The sequence below is a fragment of the Falco punctatus genome (genome assembly GCF_963210335.1).
Source record: "Falco punctatus genome assembly, chromosome: Z".
Classification (NCBI taxonomy): Eukaryota; Metazoa; Chordata; class Aves; order Falconiformes; family Falconidae; genus Falco; species Falco punctatus.
Window position 1 is genome coordinate 19,723,220 of NC_137586.1, and position 23,011 is coordinate 19,746,230.

General features: G+C 39.5%; 1 protein-coding gene across 2 annotated transcripts in view; it reads right to left on the minus strand.

Moving 5' to 3' along the window:
- PLPP1 (phospholipid phosphatase 1) overlaps nt 1–23,011 on the minus strand; it is a 67,924-nt gene that overhangs the window by 28,910 nt on the left and 16,003 nt on the right. Inside the window, exons 2-3 of one of the 2 annotated variants that reach the window (XM_080373115.1) lie at nt 20,513–20,667; nt 4,384–4,664 (exon numbers count right to left, since the gene is read on the minus strand). In XM_080373115.1, the coding sequence (XP_080229241.1) occupies nt 4,384–4,664; nt 20,513–20,667 (436 nt within the window). Of the gene's footprint in view, nt 1–4,383; nt 4,665–7,981; nt 8,134–20,512; nt 20,668–23,011 lie in introns of both variants that reach the window. The other variant, XM_080373116.1, reaches the window with a different exon arrangement.

The window sequence follows — 23,011 nt, forward strand, 5'->3', positions numbered from 1 at the left end:
GTAGTTTCTAATGCTAATACTTAACTAGCAATTTAATATAACTAGTTACTTCCATGCCTATTTTAGAGATCTGCAAGAGCTACATATTTTCAAGTAATATATGCCAGGTCTTATGTGCATCTTTCAACAAATACAAATGAGATTTACTAAGAACACAACTGTGTGTGTGATCCTCAGTTTAGCCACCAGTAGTGCTGAAAGTGCAAACACACTGTAAAAGTTGTCAAGGAGAACCTAAGCTATTTAAAACTGAAGAGGACTCTGTTTTCAGCATGGTACAGAGTAAAAAAAGATACTTAAGTCAGCAAGACTAAGCTTATCAAGCTCAGGTGTAGAAAATAAAATCTTACTGAAGCTAACCAAAACCAACAGGCACTTTATTAACGTAGACAGCCAAGCATAAGAGTCCATTGGTTTGTATTAATGATAAACCATGTATGTATTTTATCATGTACTTTAATACTACTTTAACTGATTAACAATAAAAATAAGGCTAATGATTATCTTTCCCCCAATGCCTGGATGTTATAACATAGCAGATCTATGCAAAGAGTTACAAGTTATCAGATTTGCATAAAACAGTACCGGGACAAAATATGCAATGATGCTTACCCAAAACACTCTCAACCTCCAACTATAACTTAGGCTTCCAGAAACATTGGTTGTTTTCTTGGTTTTACTTTTCTAGAAGTTTGTTCGGGTTTTCTTGTTTGTGGTTTTGGGTTTTTTTGTAGTTGTTTGTTTTGTTGGGTTGGTTGGGTTGTTTTTTTTTTGGAACCTACATATACACTTAGACATCCTAGCACAGCAAGGAGTTCCACAGTTTACTTTATCTTCATGTGGGGAAAAATAAAAATAAGAAACTACTTCAGATGTTTCACCTTCCAGTTGTACTAGTAGGGTGAAACGGGAACAACTGTTGATTACTTAACTTCTTCTGTACCACTTCCAAAGCATTCTTTAGAGACTTCAACCTCACACCAATCTCTTCAACACACATACACTTACTCTAGTTCAGAGCAAGAGCTCTGATTTACTCAGGAATGCTGTGTAGCAAAACTATTTTATACTTTTGATAAGTACGATATTATGAGAAGGGAGGAAAGAACAAAACAGAAGAGTACAATACGCATAGTGTAAGCACAGTGGCTTTTTACACTGGAAGCATTGTTTTCCTGCTGTGAATTAAGAAGTAGTAAACAAAGATTAGATTTGTCTTTTTGACTGTATAACTGAGCATAAATCTCTAAAAATATTCAAAAAACAATCTTAAGCTCTACTACTACACAGGAATAACAGGTTCAGTTCAGAACGTGATTTTATATGCAACACTGGTTGTCCTGTCTTTGTTCTTTCTTGGAATTTCTACCTGCATATTTATTGTATGCAAATAAGCATAAACGGTGTTTAAGTTTGCCACTAATAATTCTGTCCAGCTGATCCAGAAATTCACCTCTGGGCTACCACTTCAGAGCCTACTGACCTCTTCCAACTTGCTGTAAAACTCACTGCAATCAAATTTCCACTTCTTGGTGGCTTATTAACTGTTAAGGTATGTAGTCACATGACCCAAGATCATTGAAACTACCCTTTCAAATTAGGGCCCAGTTTCCATAGGGAACCCAGAATGATTTACTGGATGGGTCACTGCATCCATGACACCCACCTCTACAGGAGGATGGCCCAACTTTGATCCACCCTTCTCTGACCACTCAACTTTTTATTTACAGCTTCCTGGGCATGGAAAAGCCCCAGCTGAGCACAAAAGCACCACAGGTGAGCTCACACTGAAGTCATCACTTCAAGGCAAGCTTTGACCAAAAAGGAGAACCCCTCTTACATCGCTTTTGAGAAGCAACAGGGACAACAGAAAGAGGGAACAGAAGAGTAGCTGGGAATAAAAACCTAACAGCTCACCAGTTAAGAGTTGACATACAAATCTTGCTTCCAATGTGGAAGTCAGATTTCACTGCACTAGTTGCACAGAGACAAACAAAAGCTAAGCTGATCACTATGTCGTTGCTCCTCCCTATTATTCTCGTACAACAAAAATCTGCTTCCTTGTTTGAGGATAAGAACTCTTTTTCAGCATTCCTAAATAACAGCTTTATTTCAGGACCATTTTAGTCATTACAATGAACTCAAATGCCCTCCTTTTCCCTCTTCACATTTGAGAAGTATTTTTAGATCGATGCAGAAGTTCACCTGAAGAGTCAGAGAGATGTCAAAATCGAATTTTGACCCCACCGTTTCATGTTGAAAGCCATACAATCTGGTTTCAAAGGACCTGAAGATGTGCAACTTTTAGAGACTCATTCCATTTGAAACATAGACAAGTATCTTTTCACGTAGAATAAAAATACCACTTCTAGCAAGTTGAAGCAGAAAAGTCTGAACATTTTACCTCCACCACAATGTAATAAACAAAATCTGTATTTCCCTCCTACCTTGTGTTACAGGTTGCCATTTTTAAACTCTAAAGAGTTAGGGTTTGGCACTTCTGCTAACTCACCACACTAAAATTTGTAAAGCTGACATTACACCAAGACAATTTCTTATCTTGGGGGAGGCTGCATCTCCTTTATTTCAATTAAGGTTCTTCTGCTGAAGTCAAATCTTTGAGAAATCAGTAACATTTAAAAGTCTGGCACACATGCTGTTTAGAAAGTCTTTGTTTTCTATAGTTCATGAAAATCCTCCTTTGTTTATCCTGCCTCTTTCCAGAAACTGAAGTTGACAGCAATATGAAAGTGACCATTAAATGTCTTCAGAAGTACATCATCAATTTTCCTGGAACGGATTGAAGTTACACCTTGATGAGTGGATATTCTCACTCTACAGGGCTTCACACAGGCAAGGCAAGTCCATCAGTGTCTAGAATATCTTCAAGAAAGTACAGTATCTTCAACTAAGCACAATTATGGGCATTAGTAATACAGAAAAGCTGCATGTGAAGCACACTATTCTATGTTAATCTCTCAAAAAAATCCTTCAATTTGTCTGTGTCCTGGTTTCAGCTGGGATAGAGTTAATTGTCTTCTCAGTAGCTGGCACAGTGGTGTGTTTTGGATTTGGTATGAGGATAATGTTGAGAAACTGATCTTTCAGTTGTTGCTAAGTAGTGCTTACTCTAAATCAAGGCATTTTCTGCCAGTGAGCAGGTACACAAGCAGCTGTGAGGAAGCAGAGCCAGGACAGCTGACCAAAGGGATACTCCATACCATAGAACATCATGCTCACCACATAGAGCTAGGGGAAGAAGAAGGCGGGGGGGTATGTTTGGAGTGATGGCGTTTGTCTTTCCAAGTAACCATAATGCAGAATGGGGCCCTGCTTTCCTGGAGAGGCTGAACACCTGCCTGCTGGTAAGTAGTGGTGAATGAATTCCTTGTTTTGCTTTGCTTCTGTGCGCAGCTTTTGCTTTCCCTGTTAAACTGTCTTACCTCAGCCAAGAGTTTTCTCACTTCTACTCTTCTGATTCTCTCTCCAGTCCCACTGGGGGTGGGGGGAGTGAGCAAGCAGCTGTGTAGGGCTTAGTTGGCAGCCAGGGTTAAACCACAACAGTCTATTTAGTACCTGCATGAAGCTGTTCATTTTAGGATTATCTCCTATACTACCTACCTGTACAATTGCTCTTCTGCTACCGACAGCCATACAAAACACAGACTGATCCTGGCACTGCTGAACAGCTGCTGTGTGTGACTGAGCTGGACCTGGTCGCCCACCAAATTAATATGCAGCATTCCCCTGTGGCTGCTGAGGAATACCATGCATGCTACTGGAAGTTCCATAGGGGACACATACTAGATCATCATATGAGCACAGAGGACAATGAGCAAAACCTATACACACGTAGTTAAAACCACGCACACAGAGAAAAAAAAAATCTAACAGGATATCTTCTGGAAAAAGAATGGCAAGGAGTTTCTCTAAAGCTAAGCTTCCAAAAAAGTTTAAGCAACTCTAATTAAACAGAAATTATTCTGAACATACTTTAACATTTCCAATAGAACTCACTGTTCTTTGAAGGTGACAAAACTCTGGTGCGTTTCAGATTCTTCATTTTGTCTTCCCACTATCTTGCTGCAATTGAACTGGTACATAAGTATTTACCTTAATGAAATGCCTAATAATGAGGAAACGGGGCAGAGTGATCCTTTTTAACAGTCCTCCATATTTTATATGCATACATCCAGATTTGTTGGCTTTCATTCTCAACCTGAGCCACTTCCCTTGCTACTCCACATCCAATTTTGAAGGCAGATTTCAAACTCTCTTCAACAGGATGCACAGGCATTTCAGAAACAGAAAGTCAAAACTAACATGACCCACATATTGTAAAAAAAAAAAAAAAAAAAAAAAAGGCAGAAATTAGTTACTCACCTTCCCTCATTGATTTTTGCTTTGTCTCCTTGACAAGAGAGGTTCTCAATGTAACCTAGAGTGCAGTTGATTCGGTTCCAGTCGGGCTGGCACACGGCAAGGAAGTGAGGGCGCAGTCTACCTATGGAATACTTGGCAATGTCTGTCAATGACTGGCTAGCTGCTGCTCCAAAAATGAAGGTCCCAATGGCTTTGTAAATAGTGGCTATGTAGTTATTTCTGACAAATGAATTGGAGTGCAAATGATTGTAAAAGACAGAAAGAGTCTCTCCTAGGATTATCTGAAAAAGAAATAAGGACAACAGTTAAAGATAATCACTTAAAAAGAAAGATACTACTCACTGTTGCTAGTACTCAGACAGGTACACTCACAGGTTAATAATCTTTACAAACAGTTAACTGGAAATTTAAATTTTCCAAGAGTCAGCAGTAACCATGCCCAAACCTTAAACATTTTATGTAGAAAAAACCCCCTTGTACCTTACCCTGCTGCATGTTGAACTTGTCTTTTTTTTAAGTATTCTGAAAATCAAAAACTTCTCAGAGTAACATTTATCTGTATTACTTGGCATGGCTCTAGTTCGCAATGTCTTCTCCATTATTATATCTTATTCAGCTAAACTTTTCTATTCTTTTTCTATTTCATTATAAAGTTACTAGGGTTTTTTTGTGAAGCAAGAGACTGTATTGAAGGGTCTAGACTCCATTTTCCAGTTATTTAAACAAAGAAAAATCCTATTCCTCAGGAAAATTGAGGTCTTTCCAAGGATTTTTTCACCCTGAATCCCCAGAGTACATGTATCAAGTGTTGACAAGAAAGCAAGATTTACTTTTGTTTTCCTGAAACTTTATCTTTTGCAGAAAGTAAGTTTTTCCTTAAGCCAACTTCACCCCAGACTGGTTGGATGTTGAACCAGACAGTCCCATTTTGAACAGAAAGGCTTGACTCATACAGGTTATCAGATGGGTGGGGAGCTACATGCATGGATGTGAAGTGATCTTCAAAAATTCTGTAAAGATTAAGTGATGGCTCCATCTGTCTACTTGAGAGTGACAAGTGCAGAATCCCAGCAAACCAGACCTTTGGTGAATGAAGCTGTTATTAGACACACTGACACGTGGGCAGACAAAATAGCTGTCAGCAGCTTTGCACATCAAAGCAGACAATCCCATCAGATGTGTGAACACTGAAGTTTTACAGCCCGCACCATATTGAAACATGGACTGAAGCACACAATCACCAGAGCATGGACTAAAGCTGAGAAAGTTTTCAGTGAAGTAGATGTTGGTAATCTTTTATACAGAATCTACCTACCCCAGAGACACGGGGATATAAACTTAAAGATAGCTGATCAGAAATATCACAGCCACAACTGGTAAATAATGAATCCCTTTTAAAGGAACACTGCTGTAAAACGTGCCAGAAGGCCACTTCTCTCAGTTGTGGTGACAAAAAAAAATATCAGGTGATGTCAATGTTGTCTGTATCCAGATACCCAGTACCTGCAAAATGTATTCATCTTCAATAATTAAGCATTGAGCAAAGGACATCAACACTTGCTTTCACCATCTGACTTCAAAGCAATCTTGACAGAAAAGCCTGATTTCATAAAAAAGATGATCCCTGGTGTTATGATGTTAACTTTATTAGCTAAATGTTCATACAGGTTCATATGGAAACTGAATAATTTCAAAGGAAATACATCCATTAAAAATTACTGTATTCATTGAAGCCCTTTCTGATTTAAAAGTCCCTGAGCTGCACATGACTGGTAGCAAAGTACAGAGGGCAAAACATCAACCTTTGCTTGCCATATTCTTCAGTTCTTCCTCACCCATCTGTTTCAGCCGCTACTAGAAAAGAGGTAACAAGCCAGATGGACTTCAGTTGTGACTGCTACTCTTAGCTGATACAGTAGTAACATACCATGTTACTATATAACAGTGTGAAAAGAAGTCCTATCTTAAAAGATTGGATTCGTTTAGCATAAACCACTTGCCAGTTAACAGAATACTCAAAAACCAAGTTTTATCTGCTCCATAAGTATTTCTGTAAGTTTTTGAAGCAGTTTTTCCAAGAACAGGAAAACTAGGTAAGTCACAGTTTTGATTCCTAGTCACACATTTCTACAGTTATGCAAAAAAATTCCACCCAAGAACAAACATAAGCTACAAGCTGATGTAGTTGGAACCTAGATAAAAGTCTATGCAGTCCTTACGCAAGAAGCAGTGGAGACTGCCATAATACCCCTCCTGATTTTAACCTGTTTGCCCAGGGAAACAGCTGGCCAATACTGAGGTTTCCATTTAGCTGCTCCTTTTCCAGCTTTGATTCCTAAAACACACTTGGATAAATATTTATACACTTAATCTTATTTGGCATAGAAAGTTGTAACTCTGCCTAAAGTGTAGCTGTGATGAGCTGGGATGTCACCCAGCACCATGAGTGGGGTCTGATGCTTTTTAGTACTTCTGGACAGACATCTTGAGGCCCCTGTTGAAGGCCCATTGCTGGAACTGAAGTGCAGTCCCATGAGACTTAGGACATTAAATGGTTAACTGATGAGGTTCAGCTCTCCCCTCTGCCCATGCCCCCACCACTTTTTGCACCAGCACTGGTACTCATCTGGTATTCTTCCAGGAGTCTTTCCACTCAACCTAGCTCAAAGATGCCGTTTTCTGCCAGGTTAAGGAGTTTCACTAGTTTATAGTGGTTCAGACAAGCCACCAGAGGAAGAAAAAGACAGGATTAATAGTGGGATCTCACCTTTTGTCCATAGTAAGCTATTAGGTTAGTTCAGCTGACAGCATGTAATTAAATCTTAAGAACACAGAATCACTATACATTTGAGCCAATTCAGCTGAGCTAGGAGCTGTGGTCAAAGAGGGAGATCTCTTAACTGGAGCTGCAGAGGCAATCTATGCAGATCACTGATCTGAAGAGGAGGGAAGGAGAACATTACCCAGTCTTCAAGCTTGTTAGGTGCAATATGAAAGTGAGCCCTAGCAGTAACTCTGACAATGGGCCATGTTTTATCCTGACCTTCGGGAAAATATCCATTCTTGTTCTTTTTATTCTAGGTATGCTTTTGTTAAGTTCTGATTGGAAGTCATAACATTTTTCTATTAAAAAATGTTATCTGTTGTTACATTTCCACACAGATAAGTACTTCTGATAACTCTGCAGCAGATAAAACATACTGACTTAACAGGTCATGCAAACTCATATTCTGCAGGTAGTACCTCCCAAAATAGAAAATCTTGACAGTGATTCAAAATACATTAGTGTTACTCTTCACTGATACAGTAAGGGAGGAAGGTTTTTATCTTTCAGACCATACAATTAAGCCACCATGGTTCTAAGGTATTCTTTTTCTGTTACACAATTCTAGTTGTTTGACCTCAATTATAGAAAATCTTTTCATTATTCTTGCCAGAACACCATTTCTACTGCTTTAGCACCTGGTCTAATGACATTATTTTGAAGTTGAGAAATCTTACAGAATACAGTTTCTAAAGTCTGTATTAACAGACTGCCCCTCCTCCCTCTCCCCCACCCCCACTGAAATCAAATGCAATGAAGAAAAGTTTAACTTACAACAATTATACTGAAAGGAATAATTATTCCTGCTAACAATTTATAAGAAATGGTGTCCTCTTTGTATGGATATCGGACGGATTCATCACTACAGAAAACTCCTCTCTGGAAGGGGACACGTCTTGAACCGAGAATTGCAAAAGGCAAGCCAGCTAGCAAAAAGGAATAAAAAATACATTACAAATGCAACAAACTCTGGTGATGATTATACCCCCACATGTGCAAAGAGAAGTGCATAAAGAGGAATGGGCATGCAGCAGATTAGGAGGTTATGCACTTCCTTTGGCCAATGAGTACTGCCTTGTCTTCACAGCTCCCAGGAAGGACTGTTGAATGATGGAGAGCAGGACAGGATTCCTCTCACCTTTGCATTTGTAGCACATCAGGTATGGAAGCATGCCAAAACCATGATTCAGTAAACAGTTCAATTGACAACCACAGAGTTGTTCAATCTGCTGCTACTGCCACAGTTATGTGGTACCATTCCTTTATATTCCAGTGAGCAATAGTTGCCCCTTTATACCTTCTCTGGACAGCTTTACAAGTCAGAAGAGCATAAACTTCGTTTCATGAAAGCAGAAGAGGGGTGCTTCTCAAGGAGTGCAAGTGCAGAAGGAGTTTGGAAAAAAGGAGGAGTTATACATGCATGCAAACCCCTCACTTCCACACACACTGCATAGTTCCCCGGAACAATGTGGTCACTGCACAAGCCATACAACCTCAGGGCATGGAGATTTTATTCCCCTATCTTCAACAGAAAGAGTAAGCCTTTGGCTCACCCCAAATTCAACAGGACGCAAGATTAAGGCACACAACACTTTGTGCTACTGCACTTCAAGAGACCTGCACACTAACCAAAACTAGCCATTTGAACAACAAATTAGAAAAAAACCAAAACACATTCAGAATGCAATACAAATTACTACAGATTAATAGAATCCCATTTTTAAACCCTGATGCTCCATACCCGACACACACAGTTCTGCACAATCTGTTTGCATACAGGTATGAATGCCCTCAAAAAGAAATAGGTTGCATGGTAAAAATAGTAGGGGGCTACCAAGAATGTTTAACAAAACAATAAATGATCTTCTTTAACTTAGATATGTACAACACTGTGGCACTGAAGTGCTTAAAAGCCCTTGATTTTGTGCTCTAAAATTCAGTAGTACTGCACATAAAATGCATACCAATCTATAGAGTTGGACAACAAAAACTATCTGAGGGGAAATGCTCCTAATCTAGTAAGGGATTGGAAGGATGAGAAACAACCTCCTTCCTTCCTGCCAGAGAAAGATGTTGTAGTCTCAGTTCTCTGGACTTCTGCGTCAAGGCATAGCCCACCTCTTACTTTCCATATACACAGCTAGCCCTAAGTAAGTGTATACAAAAAAGAGCAAAAACAGAAAGAACAGGAGAAAAAGAAAGGATAAAAGAGATACCAACCAAGCAGTAAAAGAACTCTTAGGGAAGGTAAAAGAAACACCAAGTTACACAGTTAATACTTACAAGAGGTAAGGTGGAAAAAAAAAAAAAAAAAAAAAAAAAAAAAAAAAAAGACAGACAGACCTAGGGTCCTTTTCAACCCTCCTTCTCCCTTCAATCTCTACCCATGAAGTTCTCCAAACTAAGCCTGACTCCCAGGCCCATCACAAATGATGCAATCAATGATTTGCTATTGATTTTGTTCTTCACACCATAAAGTGACTGCTTAAAATAATGCTTAAGTTTGAGAACAGACAGAAGAACAAATAACAAATGAATGGCTCATAAGGTGAAAATTTCCTTGAAGTGACCTCTGATGAATGACACAGCTTTGTTCCACAACAAAGTAGTTATGGGCTGATCATAACGCCCATGTATTCCAGCTAAGCCCATCGCAAAAGAATCAAGTATCTCTGTACTGTTAGTCATAAAAATCAAACCTCCCCTCTAAAGTGACAGAAGAAAACCACTGCCATTGTGAAGAGGGGTTGTTGCCAGTGCCAGACCAGTGGGACTGCAAGTGACCTAGCTCTGGAAGCTGTCCAAGCACACCAACAAAGCAGGACAACAGGATGGGCTAAGAGCCAAGCCAGAGCCTTGCCAAAACACTGGCCCATTCAGACAGCAGCCAGCACAGAGCCCTGGAGCTGGACTCTGCAGTACAGTGAAAAAACATACCCTTTCCTACCAGGGGAGGGGAAAAAAAAAAAAATATTCCTTCTTCCTTTTTCCTAGTACTAAGAAAGAGTAGCAGGGTTTTGAAAACACTACAGCCCAGACCTCATTTCTGCCCTCCCCTTGTGTTGATATTGTGACAGCATGTCACAATATACCATCAGTTGTTTAATATTTAGCTGACTTGTGCAAGGGAGGAGACAGGAGCAGCATGCACTCACGGTGAGGGACAATCACTTGTCAACATAACGCCATCGTGTGTTTCCAACACCATTTGTCCTATAAAATATGTATGGAACAAAGATTTCATCCTCTGTCCTGCACACATACTATCAAGACTATTTTTGGAAAGCATTTTACTAGATCTCCAGAATCAGAGAATGACAGGTATACTTCTTCAGAGTAGGTAGTTTTAATCATCATGGTAAGCAACTGCTCACAAAATTTAAGTTCGGCCTAGAAAAACTATCACAGCTTCACCACACTGCCAAACACTTGTGATCACAGATGGTGTCACTGACATCATGTCACCAGCTCTGCATTGTCCTTCTCAAAGATCTGCTCTATGAATAATGGTGCCATGGTGGCTTAGTCCTCATTTTCTCTTCCCCACACCTGAATGTTTCAGCTTCTCAAGGTAGGAGATTTGAAAATTTTCAAGAGTGCTGGGGTGTTTGTGGGGGTCTTTTTAAAAATGTAACTGCCTGCTGCTAAATCAGATATGAAAAGCAATGGTATGTGGATCATGGGAATGATGAAGTCCTTCATGCAATGACAACACATGCTTTTCCATGCAAACAGAAGCTGCTTGAAACATGTGCTTACTCTTCAGCAATATTGAGATTATGATGCAATTAGTCTGTAATTGCTTGCAGCACCTTCCTGTATCATGATCATGCAAACAAAACAAACTGGTTTTGTTTTGCTTTTTAAGTAAGAACCAGTTAAAACAAGTGTCTTCTCTTTCATAATTTGTTTCACCTCTTTTACTTTGTCTGCAACCAATGCCACTTTGCTAATTAAGAAGACTTTACATTGTTTCCTGAAGTCATAACCTGCAAAATTTAGGTAAGACAGTATGAGTTGTAAAGTTTAGGTATCTACCCATAACAATTAATTGGAAGAGTTATGCACTGAAATACAATACAGCTAAAAAAAGCTTATGCAGTGAACTACATGAAGTGTTTCTTCAGTTTCCCCTCAACTGTGTGACAGATCTAAGTAGTAATTCCATTTGTCTTATTGCTGTTCTCAGTATATTTCAGTGCTTAAAGGAGGCTTGCTCCATGAAAGCTTGAGGTAAATTTTAATGTCTACTAACCAGATTACAGTAAAATTGATCAGACTTGCTTAACACTGTTAAAGTCACAAAACTATAACATTTGTAGTTTACCTTTGGCTCAATCCAAGGCAGTTATTAGCCTGAAAAGATGTGCCCATACTGGATTTTGATTTCTTTTTGGTTAAAGTACTTTCTAATGTCAGCATCTACTCCCTCAGAACACAGCCCATACAGCAGGTTTAATTTACTTTTCAAACACACAGAGGCTGGCTTCACTATTAGGAAGGGGGAGAAAAGCAGAAGTCAAACCAGAGGGGCAGTAACTCTTACTGATTCTGGCAGGTGATGCCATTAAGAAAAACTCCTCACAATACTTAGGGGTTTTGTTCTATTTAAAATGAACCAGCAAAGTCAAGTTTTGTGGGATTTTAAGGGTTTGGTTTTCTTTTTAGAAACACAAACTTATTTTCCAAAATCAAATCAAAGTTATTTCAAATGTACAGCTTAAGTACTTTCCACAGTGCAAGTCTCTTTCCCTTGAAAACAATGCAGACACTGGGGAAAATACTATGGCTTTTTCATTAGGACAGGTAGGACAAACAAGCAGAAGAACTGGCATAAGTAACAAAAGAGGCACAGACTCTTACTTAGCAAGTACAACAGTAAGGTTTCCCTATAGTTGTGATAGACATGTTACTTTTGCACCCTGAGATACACCATAATTCCAGAAGACATGAATACATTTTTGCATCATGACTGCAATTTCCCAAGTATAAAACCTCCTGGCACAGGTCTGGATGTGACTGAAGATACCAAACAATAAATTTGTCTTCATAATGGTACAGGGTCTTAACTTCCCAGATACAACTGAAGAACAGATTTTAGTAGTAAAGGAAGCTGTGCACATCGTTGCCAGATTTATCCACATACAAGTCTAAATAGTTTAACAAAAGCAGAAAAGATTCAATCGTGGATCACTAGGAAAAGAAATCCTGCTCATCTGCCACAGCAATGTGCTGCCACACTAAGTTAAAAGGCATGATCTTCCTACAAATATACAGCTATCCATTTTTGCCCTAAACAAGCTACAATTTCTAAGGGCAAAGTCTGGCACATTAAAAAGATCAGTAAAAATTAACTGGGCTCAGTTTTACGTGAGTTAGAAATTGGAGAGTTTAAGTAAGGAGTGGATGTGGCAGAGGGTCATTAAAGGCTCCCTCTACTAATACTTCCCATGTGACAGTACCAGAAAGCATCCCCCAATGTTTTCCAAGTCAATTGTAACACTGAAGAAACTGCAGGAAGGGAAGATGACAACAGTATGTTAAGAGGAATTAAAATGTTGGGAAGAGGTTACCAGTAGGGTAATCACAGGGATAAAGCCAACAAGCTGGTGTTATGCAGTGCATAAGCCAGCATCATTAATGATTAACTAGGAGATGTACTGCTGACAGAGCTGGCAATTCTTTGATACAGTGGAAGATCAAGGTCTGCCAGTTCTGCCTGCAAAACAACTCTAAGACTGAAGCAAGGGAACAGATGGAGATATGTGCAGTAATGAGCTCAGAGTCACCGGAGGTTCAACAACTGATAAACTGGCAACTTGTCAGTTCAAAATACAAGGGAAAAATAACGTCTGCTTCCTGTGGTTGTTGTACTTCAATATAATAGTGTGACCATTAGACAATTCTTTTCCAAAGACATTAACAGTTCAAGCCACCCAACAAGAACTTCTTCTGAAACAGCATTCAATCGGATTTTACAAACATGTTCGGTTTCAATTCATCAGTCTTAAATGCAGACAAGAGAAGGACAGCTGAAGTACATTCCTCATCTCAAAAACTAAGAAAGGTGAGGTTTGCACAGTTCAGCAGAACATACAGGCTGTAGATCAGCGAATTGCATAAGCAGTCGGTATCAGAATATCAGAGCACAACTGACCCAACCACCACCAAGAAATACAGAGCTACAAATACAACTGGCAATAAAGATATTCAGTGAGGGAGATACATACAAGCCTCTGAAAACAGTTTTTCAGTCAAAATACAGGAGGTAGAAACACAAGTAGCTTGACTGATAAGACTGAATATTTTAAACAATTGTAGTACACTTGTCCAAGAGTGACTCGTACAGTATAATGGATTTAATTTCCTCACAAGCTGAAGTGATTTCTGACTAATAATGCTGGTAGTTTTTTCCATAAATACCCCATATAACACAGATGTATTTCATTCCAAGCTTCTAATCTTTATTAGGTTTCTTCACTGTTACTGGGCACAAAGCTGAACTTTCCACAGAACTTAAAAGTTCATCATTACCACTCTGAAGAGATCACCACTTTATATGCTGCCCTTAGTCGTCCTTTCCAGCCTCCTCATGAAGGACATCCCGTGACACTTCCCCACACCGTATTTCACCAGCCATATTACTACCACCTTTGTATTTACTGCTCCAAGTACCCCGCTTTGCTGCCCCACTGCACATGCTCCCCCCCAGGGCGTTTATGACTGCGCTGAAGAGGGCGGACTCCGGGGAGATGTACTGGTACCTTCCTCCCTTGTGAAAGCCAGTGAGCACTTGCTCCTACAGTCCACTTCTCACATTTCAATTACTTATTTATACATCTAATCCCACGACTAGTTTCTTAAGATTCTGGTGAAGTAATCATTTGAATGCGCAGGTGTAAATAATGAGGGGGTTTGGTGTGTTGTTTTTTTTTTTTTAACACTGCCTTTAGCCTGAGTATTCTGTCCTCCTGATATATTAAGAGAGATTAGGAAGCAAATAGATGTGACTGGCACCAGGAAACATTGGATGCACTTCCAACAAAGCAGCTTTTAACATCTCTGTATAAGCAGTGGGTAGCAGTAGTCTTTCTCCACAGCTTAGAAACAAAACAATTTTAAAAGATTTTTCTCCCAGCACTTCAAGAAGAGCCACCACCACTTTTGTGCTATTCTCTAATACAAACTTCATTAGCATAGCTTTACACCAGAAGTGACACCTAGATGTCGGACTACGAAAAAAGCTTAAGTAGTACGTTGAGGTGCTTACACACAAGAATTACCATAGAAAGCACAAGTTAACACCTCTGAGTATGCGATAAACAATTACTAATTTCATCAGCAAAACCATCCATAGTATTCATTTGTACACCACTAGAAATCCTGCCTGAAAAACATGTGTTTTGTGAATGCTTGGTTAGAACTTTTGAGGATTACTGTGTGTAACTGCCTACAGTCGGAAGGGAGGGTTGGCTGTGGTATCACATAGCTCTTTGCAGATGAATTTAAGACTTTGGCTTTTCCTCAGTACCAGAAAAACATTACCTTCCATTTCTTAAAAGAAGTTTTACTGTTCAGGAGGGCACCTTGAAAGATATACGCTTATTTCTTAAAAGATGCTTTAATGTTCATGAGGGCACCTAAGAAGAAATACACTTAGACCATCACTGCACAGTTCACCAAGATCAACCCCTGCGTTTTGTCATTCAGCTCTCTCCAGAAAAGATGGGCAAACACCATCTCTCTGCGTGAGCATTTACTGCTCTAGACAGAAGTACAATGGGGTGAGTCAGAGAAAGGGAAACAGATGAAGCAGCACAAAAAGGGACTTTCTCCCTCTTTCACTTACTTTCCCCTTTTCTCACCCCTTGTTTCTTTCTGGTGCAGTCCCTTCCCTTTTTCACCACCTGCCTGAGTCTCTGGTCCAAGTCCTGGATGTCAACAGGAAGTTACTAATAACTAGGTATGAGACTTCAGACAAGGAAACAATGTCAGAGACCTTTTTTATTTTGTTTAAGTATACTGACTTCAGATATTTACGTTACAACTCCCTTTCCCTACATTTTTCCCCATCTCAAATCCATTTCACCCCCTTGTATACTCTGCTAAAGAATACCTTCAGAGCCAACTCTGAACCATTGTGGCTGCTTGGCCTTCTCATAGTTATGACCAAGCTTCACTTTAGCAGTAAAGGCTCCTGTCTGGAGCTCCTTCCATTGTCAGGCTGCCAACTCTTTTACCCAGTTTCATACACGCTGCATGCATTCTCCACCACTATCAACAAATGTACCTGAAGGATTGAGAGAAGTACCACATCAAGTCCACAGACCTAACAAGCAGTCGCTGCACTTTGTTCAAGATGAACTGCACCTGATTAGTGTGATTTGTACAAGTAGCAGATAGGAAGTGGTGCTTCTCAGATCTTTCCTCACCTGATTGCAGGCTGAGCCCACCCGAATACCCTTACCATGGTCTGGACAGAAATGGGGCCAAAGCTGGATGCAGCAACTGCCATTTCTCAGCCTCTGTCCGTCCCCCGCCAGCCAGATCAACCCAGAGTTGATCTCACCCAGCAATTACTTATCAATTCCACCACAGTGCATCACCCTGCACGTTAACCCTTCACATAGTATAAACGTGGGTTGTTATGTTTGCTTTAAACAGACTTTGAACAAACACAGATCAGCAGTTTGCTCCTCAGAATAAGCTTGGCTTCAGAGATGATACTGATCTGTAGTAGTACAAGATTAGCAGTCAGTATCAAGAGGAACTCATGCCCGATTACATTCAGTGCTGCCCAAAAGTATTTCCAGTGTCACAAATATACCAAAAAAAATGAAGATAAAATATCAATCTCCTTTTCAAGAGGTTTACCAGATAAGAAGCAAAGTCTTGTTCGGAGCACAATAAAATTATTAGCTTTTCAGGTTACATACTAGAAGTCCAACCTAGCATCAAAACAGCAGGTTTTACTTCAATTAATTGCAAAACTGTAAGTGGGACATAAAGCTTTTGAGACTGCTGCAAAAAAAATGAACTGCCTATCTACCAATCTAACAGTCTTCAATAGGCTTCATTACAGCCCCCTTATTTATGAGTCTTTACCACAACAGTAGCTATATTTGTCCTTCAAGAAACATGATTAGCCCAGTACGTGCTTATGTTCTTAATCAAATAGGTCCTTTCAATAAAAGTTCACCTGAAAAATACACCCCTTTCACAAACAAGAGCATAAAAGAAAGTTAGGTTTATTTTGCCATAAGAGGAAGCAGTAAATTGCCTCCAAAGCATGACTGAATTAAACTGTAGGAAGGAAAAGTTACAATCAGAACACTGATACATGTGGTATAAGGCCAAATTTCTGAGAACATTAAGCCTAACACCCAATAGGTTAACGCAGGCTGGCACAGGAGCAGAGCTACGGAGGTCCCTTTAAAGGAAGGCATCATGACATTAGCCTTTGCCAAACCAAACTAAGAATGTTTTGGGTTTGTTTTTTGAAGTAGAAGACAATGTGGTCTGACCACCTAAGTATCTTTTGGCTGTGTTGAAGTGGAGAAATTAAGCCCTACAGGCCTGTAACATTCCCTTCTCTTGAAGTTGACCCAAATAGCAAAGCTCATCCCAGAAGTGACCTACTCAAAACTGTTTACTACTAAACACTTCCCCTGTAAGGAACATCAGTATTTGCAGTAACTGTTTCAGAAGCAACAACTGTGGCAAACTACTTTTGTTTCCCAGAAATTCAGTGCAGCCACGTTTGAAGAACTGAACCCTTAATCCTCTCACACACTGGTCCATCATATAGAAACTTGCCAGTGGGTTGTGTCCCTTCGGCTCCTGAGCAGAGCAGCCAGGCAAAGCTCTGGCAGAGAACTATAGACGCCCTGCTCAGAACCTAGCACAGGGAGCAGAGGAAACCCAGCAAATCTTTGAGTTGCTCTGCTCTTCTGCTCCATTGGTGGGAGGATGCTTCAGAGACCTCCTTTGCTCTGTGCTTCTCCTTCCCCCAGTCACACCTACCCTTAGATCTAAAAAGCTGTGTGATGAGTGTCACTGAAGGCAGTGGTTGTAAGAACCAAGATGACTGGAGGAAAAGAAAATTGATTTGGAGGCGAAGTTACAGAAACTGAACAGGACACATGAAAATGGGCATGGCTGGACATTGCTGCAAGAGAAAGATGCTGACGTTACTTTGTCATTTATAGTTGGAAGAGCTAATCTAATGCAGACAGCTGAAGACAAAAGATACCAGATCAAGTACATCTTTGAGATTAACTTCAAAACATTCCTGGAGTTGTAATCCATAGACACTACACCCTGGTCATGGCTTTTAGGCTATTCAGAATTACTTCCTGAACATCTCTAAAAGGACTTGGGAACACAAAACTATCAGAAGAACAGTCTGCGGTTCTTGGAGACACTGGCCTAGATGTCTAAGGTGTTCAATTTTTCTAGAGCCCTACCAAGGCTTGTTTAATCCCAAGTCTCCAAAAATTCCAATACAAAAATTGTGCTTCCCATCCAGACACAGAAAACAATTTAGAAAATGGAGAAGTATCACACTATGAAATGACACTTGAAAACCCTGAGTTTTCCCCAGACATTTTATCTCCTGATAAAACATGGCAACAGGAATTCGGAGCTGTAAAGTGGAATTAACTATAGAGCATTTTTTAATTTTTAAAGTTTTTAAAAGAAGATCCCCAAGACCTTCTAACACGTCTTGTAAAACTTCATGAACACTCCTGAAGGTAAATCAATGTTCAGGCAGCCTAGGGTTTTTTTCACAAAGACTTCTTCACAATGAAATATCTATGCTTACTCACTACTGCAGATTTGTCTTATTTTTTCCCTTTTATATTCCACTATGGGCCTACCCCAACAGCTGAACCAGACAAAACCTTTTATTTAATTCTCACATTGCAGGTTTGATTCCTTTTGCTTCCCTTAGCCTCCTACCACAAGTTCTACTTTCTATTTTGTGATGTTACAAAACTGAGGTGCAAGTCCTATTTGGGACCAAGTATCCTGTTTGAGCTAGTCTTTGATTAGGGAAGTTTGCACAAAAGTGCATTTATCAACTCTTACTTGCAGTGTTAGACAATATTTTTTTTTGCCATCAGTTCCTTCACTGAGAAGCCTATTCCTTTCAGGATGTTCCCCTGTCAGCATAATATTTTTCACTAGATGTGGGATCATTGGTATTACTGCCCAACAAGCTTTCACGAGCCAGCCATGTCCCCTGCTGAGGATATTGACTCTGAAACATACTACTTCCAAAAGCTTAAGCTGCCTTGGAGGGAGTCTCAAGCCTCCTCTGAGTCAGTCCAAAACAAAAACCAGTCTGAATGTCAAGACTCTCCTGTTCCCAGACTGATAAGCTTTCCCCATCCATTTTTAATAGATGGCCACCTTGAAGCTAGAAAGCATTCAACTGGAACCCACTTTCAACTCAGAAATGGTAATAACCCAGATCTCATACTCCCTAGCTCTAATCTTTCAGTAGCCATAAGATGATTGTTCACCTCTTGCATAAGGCTAAAGAATTCCCTAAATCTAAAATTGAGACCAAGAAAGACAGTCAGGTTAACATGTCAACTACACAGAAGAGTAATACGTACACTACAGTGATCACTTTCTCACTAGATTTCAGAAAACCTGTGTTGCTTTAAGGTTTGTAAAATGTTCAGACCGAAGAGGACTGCTCTGGATAGCCTGAGTTGTTTTACAAAACTACAAGTACTTCAGTTATTTAAAAAAAAAAATAATCTATCATCATGGATGCCAGAAGTGATTGTTCCAATTATGCACTCTAGTCCCTTGCACAGACACAGGCAATAAAAATTCACTATGTGAATCCTACAGAAGTAGGAGAGACTGGAATCACTGACAAGTCTAATTCTTAAGTTACAGTTTTTAGATACCTTGGCTGTTAAATGTTACAATAGCTGTCCATACCACTCCTTAGATGTTTATACTTTTAAGTGAATTAGCTGCAAGTCAGATGTTTCTCCACTGCTTTAGAGACAGAAAAAAATGCACTCTTAATTGACTTATTACAGGAACAACTTCTTCAAATCAAAAAATGACAAATTAAAACAAATTGAGCAATTCAGATTATCTACTTGCAACTGAAGTCCCTCTGTGTAAGTCCAAAATTGCACAGAGCTGCAACTGCTAGTTCACCTGTGCACATATTAAGGTACACACAAACCCTACCAGAAAAGCAGTTTCCTGAAGTTGTGCTGAAGATATGTCAGTACATGTCAAAATGACAAGCTTCAGACTATCTTCCTCAAAAGTGAAACTATGCTAGTGGGAACAACCGTTCTATTTACTGCATAGGACAAATGCAAGCTTTAATAAATAAGCATTTAAGGGAAAACTACAGTAATACATGTAGAGTTCCACAGATTCCCGATTACCCTTTTTAAATTACTGGTTCCACCCTTAAATCAAGAATACATACTTCTCACTGGTTAATTTAGCATATACATGTATCAGAAGACCAAAGATCACAACGATCTCTAATATGGTTTGGTCAACCACTGCAGGCAGAAACAAGATATGTAGTCTGAGGTTCAAGACTATTCTGAATAGTTAAATCTTGGTACTCTAAACCAGCTCACGCCTTAGTGGACTTGTATACAATCAGGCATAAGATATTGTTAGAAAAACCTACTGAAGAGTTAAATTGTTCTTTGTAAAAATCATGTGGCCTTGAAAACACTGAGCTTCTTTTCTACAAGAAACTAGGTTTTCAGCCTTTGTATCCCATGTTGAAGGGTTTAAAAAGCCATCACTTCAAAATTAAAAACCTACGAAAGCCCAGAGTCCAAATTAAGACTTACTGCTGTAGAAAGTATAAGGAAGCAATAGTCACTAGCTCTAGGTTTGCGCATTCCACTACAATGCAAGTTTTTTAACATCACAAGTTTTTAAGTTATCATGCTAATCCATTCTGAACAAGATGTGTATTTATTCCATAGCATTTTTGGAAGCCTGTAGTAATCTTCTCCCCATGAAAAAAAAGCCTGGACTAGCTAATACAGTTTACATCCTTGTCTCCATTTTTTTCTGCTTCTAAAGCAAATGAGATTAGCAATACTAGCAGTCAGAGATTAGTTCCAGATTTTCTGTGCAAACAAAAATAGCAACAGCACCATTCGCATGCATATAACTATACATACATGGGATTTTGCCTTATAAAGACTATCTTCAACTCACAGTCACAGTGCTGAACTCTTGGAAGGCATACATTTTACTCCCATCACCAAAGCTACCTATATATTAGCTACTTACAGAGAAAATTGGCAGGGTGAACCCCACTGTGTAGAGGACAGTGGATGTGATGGTACTGTCATGGAACGGATACTTGATGCTGTCATCATTACAGAAAAAGCCTCTCTGATACGGTTTTATTTTGGCCAAGTTTAGAACACCAAGGGGTAAGCCAGCTGTTGGGGGAAGGAAAACAAAAAAAAACAAAAACAAGAAATACATGTAGTTAAATCAAAAAAAAAAAATCATTTTTAAACATGCATGGAGGAAGCTACCAAACATGCAAAACTCAAATTTCCTAAGTATCATGCAATGCACACACTTACCAAATGCTGTTTATAGACATCTATCTCTTTCAGAAGTCTACTTCAGAAGGACTCTGAGGTTACCCACCAGGTACAAAAGTTAAGAAATTACAGAGTTCAGAGTCCTTTCATCAGCAAGGTGTGTTGCCACACACTGAATCATGATTACATCCAAGGAAAGCACTTGCCACTCACAGACTGAGTAGCTGAGGGCAGGCTGCCTTCTGTGCCCTCTCCTTCACCAGCACCCCATGACATTTTTCTGAATTTCCAGCCTTGTCTATACACTATAATCTGATCAATGTTTAAAGAGAACAAGACAAAAATACATACAGGTTTTGTCATAGTTAGGGAGTTAAAGATTTCATGCAAGTAGTTTTCATGCAGATAAGGGGACCAAGAGAACTGCAGACACTAATGGGAAACAAGTGTTCTACTTTAAGAGCTGCGTTTACAGTGTTTGTACAGTTTGGAATATTTCTGCATGAAAATTAACATATTATGTATAATTATATAATAATTATAAAAGTTATTTACTGAGACTCAGGTACTCTGACCTTGCACTGTGTGACATTACCTATTCCCTCTCTTACTAGTTGACTTCCACGCTACTGGCAGTCATGCCAAAGAGGCCATCAAAATCTCTGACAATTGCATTCAGATCTAACTTATTTCTGACAAGAATCAGCTAGGGAATAGAATTTGCAGGAGTAGTGACCTCAGGAAACTCAGGTTTGTCATTTTACTCTACTTTCTCATCCCCCCTCTTTAGTTTGATCCCCTGAATAAGTAATAGATTGACAATAGATAAATTGGGCCATGCTGTAGGAATTGCAAAATTCCCTAAACAAAACACAAAAAGTAGGTTTTGGTTTAAAACAAGGTGAAGGGGAAACTAAACTTTGTATTTTTCCCCCAACATCCATGTAATATGCAATTCTGCATACAGACATGGTATACCTGATTAGATGCTAAGTGCAATTATTGAAGTAGAAAACTACTCATGATATAAACTGCTGTATTGAGACCAAAAAACATTTCAGAGATGCTCATGTGATGAGATTGCTTTGATTTCTGGTGACACCTGTTAAAATTATTATCGAACAAGTCATTTAAAGTGGTTTTAAATAAGCTTATTCCCACATGCTTCTACATTAGAAGAAAAGACATCAAGAGTGAAACACTAGCAACAGCGATAAATTCTGGCTCCTTCTTTGGGCTCCTGACTTGCAGTGCAAAAGCTCATGGAGTGCATACCGAAACTGCGTGTGTGCTTGGTAACACCCCAGCTCCTCTCGAGAAAATTGCTATGGTCACAGAAGGCAGTTTGGCAGGAATTTAAAGCCTTGTATGGAGCAGAGGAATTTTTTCCATCAAACATCAGAAATCCAAAGGACCATCCACACTTTAACAACTGATGCAGATGGGGATGCTGATGCAGCAAAGCACTTTAGCAGATGCTTATAATCCCATATAGCAGATCTGAACAGAAATGCAAATGGTGCTGTGCTGTTTAAGCACAAAGTTTTTCATTAAGCAGGATGGTATGCCTTTGAATCAACTGCATCTCAAAGGTCTCTCTGCTTTTTAATGATTGAGAAAAGAGCTAGACCTTGCAGAATACAGATGGCAGAAGTAGCTGAAACAGAATTGCAGCCCTGCAAATCTGAAGGGGGCCACACTGGAAGAACTAAGAAAGTTCACTTGGATCAAAGGACACTGCTGTATGTTCACATGTCTGGAGCCAATTTTCAGCTCCACTCAAGGCCATGGCAAGATTCCACTAACTTAAGTCAGAGCCCATGTTTCCTGTCTTTTTCCTCTGCTATTGCATACTCAGCATCAGGATGATGGAGTGGCAAATGCATTACCTATTTGATACAATCCTATCTTCTCAAACAGGTCACCAGATTTTCACATGCAGAAATACCACATCCTCATGGTTAATTTAAGCAGCAGCCAATGTTTTGCAAAAGCTGGCTAGTTCAGACAAATACCTATTTTCCAAGAAAAGCTACTACAACTCAATACCAAGAATTTTTCCTGTTTTGTTCAATTACATTTTCAACCTTACAGCTCAACCTTTTTTAGACAATACTGCTTGGTTTTTACAGTAATATTTTGAGGTGGTTTGCTTTGGGTTTAACTTCATTAGGATGGGCCATTTCATTTTTACCAGCTGCTGAAATATGTTCTCCCGGTGCTCCAGTTTCAG